Below are 9,654 nucleotides of genomic sequence, written 5' to 3' on the forward strand. Positions count from 1 at the left end.
TATGTCGTCGGTAGATATTGTGTAGCCAATGGGTTCCTTTGGGAAGGTTCTTGTTATGTAGCCAACGGGTCCTTTCGGGAAGGTTTTTTTTATGTAACCAACGGGCCCTTCGGTAATTGTCATATAGTCGACGGACCCCTTCGGGAAGGTTCTTCGGAAAGTATTTATACACCCTTTTGGGTCATTGTAAGCATTGTGTAATATCTTTGGCATATGCGAATAATAAAAGGAGTTCTATTGTTCTCATCTATTGTTTGTACGCATTGATTTCTTTACCCAGTACGGTAAACACTCACCGGCTTAGGATTCTCCAAGAATGAAGCCAATCCAAATTTATATTATAAAAGAGATAAAAATGATATGGTAATTCTAATACTGTATGTTGATGACTTACTAATAATAGGTGATGATCATCTTATAGATCAGTGCAAGAAAGATCTAACTAAGGAATTCGAGATGAAAGATTTGGGACTCATTACTTCCTAGGACTGGAAGTACGATAGAATCTAGGAAGTACGATAGAATTCTGACAGTATCATACTATCAAGGGAAGTATACATCAGATATTTTCAAGAGATTTGGAATGTGGAATTGCAAACCTATGTCTTCTCCAATGGAGACTAATCTACATAAACTTAAAGAAGCAATAGTAGAATCACCTTCCATAGATTCTACTCTCTACAGACAGATGATTGGGTCCCTTATGTACTTAGTAAATACAAGACCAGATATTTGCTATGCAGTTAATGCCTTGAGTTAGTTTATGTGTGAACCAAAGGAGATTCACCTAGTTGCGGTTAAACATATCATGAGATACTTACAAGGCACCCTTAATTTTGGACTCAAATACGAGAAAGTTGACTTAGACTTATATGGATTCACTGATTCAAATTGGGGTGGAAGTGTTAAAGATAGAAAAAGTACTTCAGGATGTTGTTTTAGTTTAGGATTAGCAATGATATCTTGGATATGCAGAAAACAGTATTCAGTAGCTCAAAGCTCCACAGAAGCCGGATACATTACAGCAGTGATGGCCTCTCGAGAAGTAGTCTAGCTGAGGAAGTTACTTGTGGGATTATTTGGGCAAGCCATGAATCCTACGATTATTCATTGTGATAATCAGAGTTCGATCAAGCTCGCAGTGAATCTAGTTTTCCATGATAGGTCCAAGCATATTGAAATTCCTTACCATTATGTAAGAGATATGGTAGATAGGAATTCTGTAAAATTGGAATACATTTGCAGTGCAGATCAAACAATAGACATACTCACTAAACCTCTATCTAGAGTGAAGATAGAACACTTCAGGAGGAGACTTGGTATGGTTGAGTTGTAATCCATTTGTATTTTTTGATTATTAATAAAATAATTTTATTTTGTCAGGCTATTGACTGTTATGGGCTCCACCATTTGTATTCATTATTTAAAGAGGTGACGATTTCTGAAATAATGAACACTTGTATAAAAGGCATTATGAGAGATGACGATCTCTTAGATAATGTACTAAACAATAGAGTTTTACAATAAGATCTAGATGAGTTTTAGATCGTATTGTGATGTTGACATTATTATGTTCATGAGTCACAGATTGGATAAAGGAATAATCTTAGTATTCTCCGGGTTTATCCTGTATTTTGGTAGATCTTAAACTCAGGATCTTGTGATATACAAATAACAGTTTCTATGAATCACATCTTGGATAAATGAAGAGATTACTCTTCAAATTTATCTTGTATATTATCACTAGTCGCAGTGATTTGTCATATCACATGTTTAGTAATATGACATTGTATCATGTGTTCTATGATAGCACATACTAGGAAGATTCAAACAGATATAGAGTATTAATTCCTGCTTATTCATCTATATTGATATTGCTAGATATAATATCTCTTTGTATGATTATCAGGTTAAGAGGGAGTGTCAAGTATTTAACCTGACAATATACATGTCTGAAAGTGCAGATCACACTAGACCTTCTTACTTTAAATATAATTGGTGTTTCCTTGAATGATATAACCTTCTAGAAAGCCGGCGACTTCTTAGAAACTGTTTGGTATTGATTAACTAATCTAACACACTTTGTTAGTTAGCATAAGTTATAACATGCCTTACTAATCACTGATTTCTAGATAGGATTTTATTTGTTAAGTTAGGAAGGGACATGTCCCTTTGAGGGACAAATCCTTTAGCAGCAATATTTAAGGAGGTTATTGGTGCAGTTAGAGAACACACAGAAACAATTAAGTCTGCTCTTCTAACCACCAATATCCTGCGATTAAGATCAGAAGATACTCTCATTTAAAAGGTTGATTATTACTTATTGTATCAGCATCAGAGAAGTTCGGTGTTCTCAATATATTACACAATTAAGGTTATTTCCTCAGCAATATCATTACACTGATCTATTGCAGATATATATATGTGTGTGTGAACTTCTTCAATAATCAAATTATTAGAAGACCATTCTCAGCTTCCAAGTATTGAAGTAAAAGTCTGATATAAAAAGTATACAGAATTTGCAGAATCTTTACAGAAGTGGACTAGGATCCACACCCAGTTCGAACTGAACCAGTACCAGGCCGTAGGACCAGCGAATATGGTAACTTAGATAAATAGAGAAGTTGTAAACAAAAAACTACCAAAAGTTGTCTAAAGTTGCATGTCATAAACTACAAGTCATGACAAAAAAGCAATGCTCATTTGGTCATAATCAAGTATCTTAGAATACTATGCAACTCATCTTACACTTTTTTGTGTATCATAGATGTCAGATTTTATTATAATTGTCAGATTGACCAAGGTCTGAATCAATGCTTATGTCACAATTACTAAATTCTGAAGATGCTTTTTACCTCCAAGTTTCGATTTTTTTTAATAAACCTCCCTAATCAACATCTTCTTACTTAACATCCCAAGTATCCCAAAGAATAAATAATGCCCCATCCACACATGGGCACCCCATTTTGACCACTCCATGCTTGGAGGTCATACTTTATTTATTGTCGACATAATTAATAATAATAATAAATTAGGATGTGGATTGCAAGGTGAATGTTACCCCTTATCCTAACAATGAACAGATGTTAGTGGGTAGGTAAATCCCATAAGACCAATAAATAAAAGGGCCCTATAGAGACATGCCAAGTGTTCAATCTTGATGGTCATCTCCTGCATGCTTGTTCAAAGAGCAAGAGATCAATGAATCTCATGAGAGATTCCTTTTCCTATTCAAACATATCAAAAACATAGAAGAATTCTTAGAAGGTATGAAGTGCATGTAGGTATGTAAACCAACTTTTAAATGCTGTAAGTAGTACTCTCGGTCGGAGTTTGGAGGGAAAAATAATGACCTTTGGAAGGTCAAGTACAAAACTAACTTGTGATGCCCAGAAAGAAATCACCTTTAACCTTTTCTCTCAACTCAAAAGACAAACTAATTTAATGCCCATGTCAAACATATGTATTCAGCCTAAATTAATTTACGTTATATTGTTTAAATATAATGTAAATATGGTTTACTCAAGCTTAATTTTTCAACTTATATTGTTTTGGGATATATGCTCTGACTAAATAGGCTTAACCTCTTCTCATGAGTAATAAATGTTGTATAAATGCTAAGTTACCATGTATAGATGTCAAGCTGTTGTGTTGTTGTTCTTGCCATCAAGGTTAAAACCCATTAGAATGAGGTCCCCCATCTGTGGCCTCGCTGTTCATAGCTCTGGGTCAAAGCCTTTACCCTTCTTTAAAAAAAATTAAAAAAATCCTTCATGGAATCCAAGACGCAATGAAACCAATAATTTCAATTTTGGAAGAGTTTTTCTCTACAAGGTGCTTATGATCAAATTGCACAAATCTACCTACAGATGTCTGAATTTTGTTAAAATGCAGCAGTTTTTATGTTAGAGCTCCCAACCCATTCATTTTCAAGTAGGTGATGTTTTTGTTGTGTTTTTTTAAGGTAGCGTTTTTGTTGTTTGTTATAGTATGTGACATTTTCTGTTTTCTTTCCAATATTCAACAACAGAGTTTTTTGAGTCAGTTCTCATTGACTTATATTTTATGACCAGTGGTTTATAGAACCCGTCTCTCATGAGCATGAATGATCCACTTGCACTTATTGTATCTAGGTGATGCTCATAGAGTTGAAGCATTGGAACTCTTTGGGAAGTAACCCATCCAATTACTACTTTGAATCAAACATTGTTAACTACAATGTTTTCCCCAATATTAATCCCACTTGGATTGGTACCAAAACTGCAACAAGTGTTGTGACTAATGAACCATTTATCATAGAGCTTCTTATCTCATTCCTTTTCCAGTAGGTGGTGTTTTTCCAATGTTAATTATGTGATGTTTTTGTTTTCAAGATCAATTGTGCAGTTTTTAGAGTCAATCTCGTTGACCCTATTTTATGAGTAGTGGATCATCGTTCGCAAGAACCAATCTTTCATGAGCATGGATCATTTAACACTCCTTGTATCTACATAATGTTCATAGGGGTGAAGCACAAGGATTTCATGCAAGGTCACTCATCCTAGTAGTGCTCTACTTGAAGTGCATTTAACCATGGAGTTTCCTTCAAGATCAATTCTTATTTAACTTGCTGCCCCTTTTGCAAAACCTTCAATAAATATTGTGCCTTATAAATTGTTCATTATAGAGCTTCTTAGCTCATTCATTTTCATAAGGTGGTGTTTTCATAGTGTCAAACTATGTGATGTTTGTTTTTTTCCATTCTACGAGGTTTTTGATTACATAGTTTTTTGAGTCAATCTCTGTTGGCCCATATTTTATGTGTACGTTGACAAGAATCCATCTCACATGATCATTATGTGTGGATTGTGTAATATCTTTTTTGCATGTTCTACCTAGAGGTCGACACTGCAACCTCAATTGTTGAATGTGTACCATCCCCTAAATTTGGCTTCTTTCATGGGCTTTTTGGCTTCCCTTTTTGCATGATCAAAGGAGTTCAAGAGTTCTCTGAACTTTGAGCAGACGTATCCTTGATATTACCAAATAAATTTTTATTCAAACTTGACATGGGGATCTGACCGCATGTTTTAATCATAAATATGTTGAGCAAGGGAATGCAGTAATGGCTATTTTTTCTTAAGTAATGAATAGAGCTATTTTCTGAGATTGAGAGTGTTGTCCCTACTTCTGCAGGCAGATCTTCCACGTGCATATGCCTGTGTGGATAGCAGGATATTTGATGTGACAGAGTGGGTTGCTTGCCAGGTAATCAATCAGCTCTGTTTGTGAAATTTTTAACGACTTGACATGTTTTGATTTCCAGTTTCCTATAAATTGCAGAAACTAATGTCCTTGTTAACAGGTATATTCTCCACATGTAAACTGTATTAATTGTACATGTTCCTATGATCTCCAAGAAATTTCTAGATTTTTTTCTCCCTTCTACCTGCTGGTACTCATGGAGCATTTGTCAAAACTTCATATTTTTGCTTGCTTGTATGAGATGTGGTTCTGCTATTTGGTGTGTGCCTAAAGTAATTTGCTACTTTTTGAGAATATTGTAGTTGATTTTTTGGTCTTATAATTTATGTAAGAAAATCAACTAATGTGCTCCTATTAGAGCTGGAATTTAAATGATTTTGATGGACTTCTATTGGGAAAAATATGATTAATTATTAACTGAACTGGGCTTACATATAAGTTTAGTAGCACCATCCAAGTTTTAAACTATTTTTCACTTGCTTCTATTTTTACAGTTATATGACACTAGGCATTATAGTACATTAGCTCCTGGGGATCATTGTATTCCCATTCTTGAAATTCTTGGCTCCATGGGGTTATAAAGGACTTCTCTCTTAATAATTGGGAAAACACTGTGGTGCGCCCTGGATCTAAACCATTTCGTTAATCACTGCTTGGTTGTGAATACCTTATTTCAGTTGGACCTTTGGCACTGTGTTGCTGACGATTTCTTATAATGGTTCATAAAATTGAGCATTTAGCTGGGGGAATCTTTGTGTTCACATCTAGGGCTCTGCTATAGCAGTACGCTTGCTAATGCACATTGAATATTCTATAAAATTTCATTTGATCTATCTATTGTTGGAAATTAGAAATGTCTTACTTTATTTACACGTCAAGTTCTCTCCATAGGAATATGGTAAGATTTCTATTACTGTTCATATGAACTTCATTGGCCTTAGATCCACACAATGCTCTTTTTTTGGACATTCCACTTTCGATTTGTTTTTTAATTTTATTGGTATTGTGAAATCACTGAAATGGATGTATGGTATTATTTCATTATCTTTGTTATGGTACATTGGTAAAGGTATCTTGTGACCTTGTCTCAGATTTTAATGACTTAAACATCCTAGGTTCCATTCTCTTTATTTTCCTTACCTTTACTTGCATGATTGCAGTACAGCAGGGCAGCCAGCCAAAGTGTAATGAGCCTTGGGTAACCCTATCAATCTCTGCTTTGCTCATGGAATTTACACTTGCATTTGGAGGGTTCATCCTTGTAGATAGAATACATAGTTTTTTCAGTGGAATATAGTCAAAAGTTAAGCCTCGAGTATTAACACAATTCACCCTATAGCCAGATGTTCAATGGCCTTGATCACTGACTATATAGGATTGGAATCTGGCAGGTTTGCAGGATTTCATCAATCAGGCTGATGCTATTATTATTGCCCCTATAAATATTGTGCTATATGGACTTTGGTCCATAAAATCTCCTACTGTAATCAAAGACTTTTGGCTAACCATATAGATTTTTTAACATTCTATATTTGTATTTCTAGTCGTTGCCTATTGTTTGCATTCCTCAGATGACTCATTGCTCTGATTTCCTGATGATATTATTTAAGAGTGCCTACAATTAATATCAGGATGGTTGATCTTGAGTCTTAAGCATACAAGATTATGTTTCAGGCAGGAGAAAACACAATTTGCTTAAATATTCCAGCTAAACATTGCTTCAATTAATTTACAATAAATCTACATTCTTCAGGCATAACGATAAATTTTAAATGTGGTGTGTAAAACAATGACAGCGAAAGTATACCTTTGAGATCTAGCTTCAGCTTTAAAACCATGAAACATAAAAACATATAGAGAATATCAACCATGTTAACGAGGAACTCATAAATATGTTTGAATTCCTTTCACAAACTAAAAAATTATAGAATGTTAACTGGGCTCCTACATTGAAGTCCCAAAACATTTCCCAGTTAACAGGAAAGGAGATGGGAAAACATAATCCTCTACGTTCATTGAACAAAGAACCTTTATGCAGGGGAGAGGTACCAGAGGGCATAGATACAAGAAAGTTGTTAAGCTCTGTACAAAAAGTAGTCTGTAAAATAAGAACTTAAAAGGTATTCATTGCCAATAGAAGGCTGCAATTGACTCGAGAAAACTGCCTGTGGATTGGAAGTCACTCTTTTGAGACAAATACTTTACTTGCTTTCCTAGGTACATATTCATTCTTTGAATCTTTCCAGGCACTTAAGCTTTCATATGGATTTAACATGGTCTGCGACTCTTGACCATACTTGCAGAACTTTTTGAAAGATGCAATTTATCTCAATTAATATCCACTTGGCATTTCTGCCAATTTTTCATCTTTTGTCTAAATCATTAATCAGTCAACCCAGTTTTTTGGACAAAGAAGTGTGATTTAATCAATTTTTATTCCTAGTTGAATCACAATCTTTTGGGAATAATGAGTTTTTGGAATCCAAAAAGTTGCAATATTTGTATATAAAACCTCCATTTTGGTCAATTCTGGTCCTCCTTTCACTTTTTTCCTTGAGGGCAATTTCAGGATGTTTTCAAGTACATCGTAATCCTAACCTTTATCCTAGATTAAATTTTTCGTAGTCAAATTCCAATTTGAATGACCAAATCTTTGGTTTGCGAATTGTTCTTTGAAAATCAAGTGAATTATACATCGAATACTTGGTTGTCCAAGTCGCAGAAGAGAAAACTGCATGTCAGTGATGTAAATATGTCAGTTGCAGACCATCCTTAGAGGTTTTTTATATTCAAAAAATCCAGAGCACAAAGTACCAATATAATTGAATGTGCTGTATGGTAATTAATGAATTTTTGTCAGTTGCTTTAAAATATTTAACGTTCTCATATTTTCTGAGAAAAAAATGATATTGAAGTGTTTATGTTTTGGAACAGGGGATGAAATGTACACCGAACACTCATAAACCAACTTTCCAGGTAAATACTAATGTGATGGGTAAGAGTCCTGCACGTGGGCGTTCTCAAGGATACAAAGACACGGCCTGTGGTGGAATGCCTACAAACTTAAACGAAAATATGACAGAGGAAGAGTTTTTCGAGTGGCTTGCAAATGCAATGGCAACTGGCATATTTGACAGTGGTGATGGTGCACAGGAAAAATCTAACATGGAGACTAATAGTCATGCCAAAAACAGCAAAAAAAGAAGGAAGGGCAAGAGACAATTCTAAAGAGCAGTTTCAAGATGCTTGCATTTCATTTTTCTCATACCCACTGAGTTTGTGGTTAGATCTTGTGTAGTTATTTATACACATATAGGATACAAATACCTGTATTCCAAACCTTGTAAATTCAACGTATAACTTGACTTATAGAGGAAAAACGTTTTGCTTTGTGCTCAGTAGTTCCACTCTTTGAGCCGCCAGGAGGCTTCCTCTAGTGGCAGCGAAGTTCAATGTTAACATTTGGCCTTCTGAAAAATAATTGAGAGTTACATGAATGTATAATAATTAATAAAAGCCACAAACAAGTTGTTGACGTATTATAGCTTCAGTCGGATACTTATATGACTCACTTGTAGATATAATTATGATACGTATCTAAAGTTTAATATGAATTTATAAATTAGAGATTATTAGTCCCTGCCTATATAAGGCAGGAACTGTTGTTTGTGTTTGACCCGGTCCTATTTGTTTTTTCCACCAAACATTAGTTTTATAAAGTTTTATACTGTATATTTTAAAATTCATTTAACAGAAGAAAAATCTTTTTTCTCATTGGTTAAAAATTATTTTCTTCGGGATAAAATCTATTTTTCTAAATTGAAAAAAATTGGAAAAATACAATGATAAGATTCTAATTAATGCTCATGTCAGAACTAAAATGAAGAGATAAAAATGCAATTAATGTTCTTCTCACATTTGATTTGATATTTTATTAATTTGGAAGACGAGGCACCAACTTTCTTTTTAGTACATTCGCTTATCTCGCTTTTCTAGTCGGTTTAACTTTTCAATTTATGAAAGTGTCTCTCGCTCTATTATCAAGCTAAGCTGTCATACAATGTTTCTCACATTGTGACATCGAATAAACTAATTGTCAATCTTAAACTAATGCGACGGTCAAATAAATCAAATCTGATGCCTATAGGCTTGGAATTTGACGGTCACCCTTGCTTATCATACGATTTTGCAATGACAGCTAAATTTTTTTCTTGTCTTTCATTTTACGTTTTAAGAAAAAATTTGATTGTCAAATTCTTACATTTTAGTTTTAACATAATTTAAAAGATCATTTTAAATTTAAATATTTTATGAATGAGAATAATAAATATTAATTAATAATATGTACAAAATTCTTAATGAATAACTTAAAATTATAAATTAGTAATGTATACAAAAATTTCAAATAAA

The 9,654-nt window shown here is 33.9% G+C and overlaps 1 protein-coding gene across 6 annotated transcripts in view; it reads left to right on the forward strand.

Annotated features, from left to right (window-relative positions):
* Positions 1–8,783, forward strand: part of LOC149539205 (uncharacterized) — a 120,664-nt gene extending 111,881 nt beyond the window's left edge. For all 6 annotated transcript variants that reach the window (XM_089800531.1, XM_089800536.1, XM_089800533.1 and 3 more), the window contains 2 exons: positions 5,176–5,247; positions 8,179–8,783. In XM_089800531.1, coding sequence (XP_089656657.1) covers positions 5,176–5,247; positions 8,179–8,472 — 366 coding nt within the window. In that variant the 3' untranslated portion in view covers positions 8,473–8,783. The remainder of the gene's footprint in view (positions 1–5,175; positions 5,248–8,178) is intronic.
* Positions 8,784–9,654: the final 871 nt, after the last annotated feature.

This window comes from Cupressus sempervirens, chromosome 9 (genome assembly GCF_028749045.1).
Source record: "Cupressus sempervirens isolate cs-2001-9-10 chromosome 9, ASM2874904v1, whole genome shotgun sequence".
Taxonomy (NCBI): domain Eukaryota; kingdom Viridiplantae; phylum Streptophyta; class Pinopsida; order Cupressales; family Cupressaceae; genus Cupressus; species Cupressus sempervirens.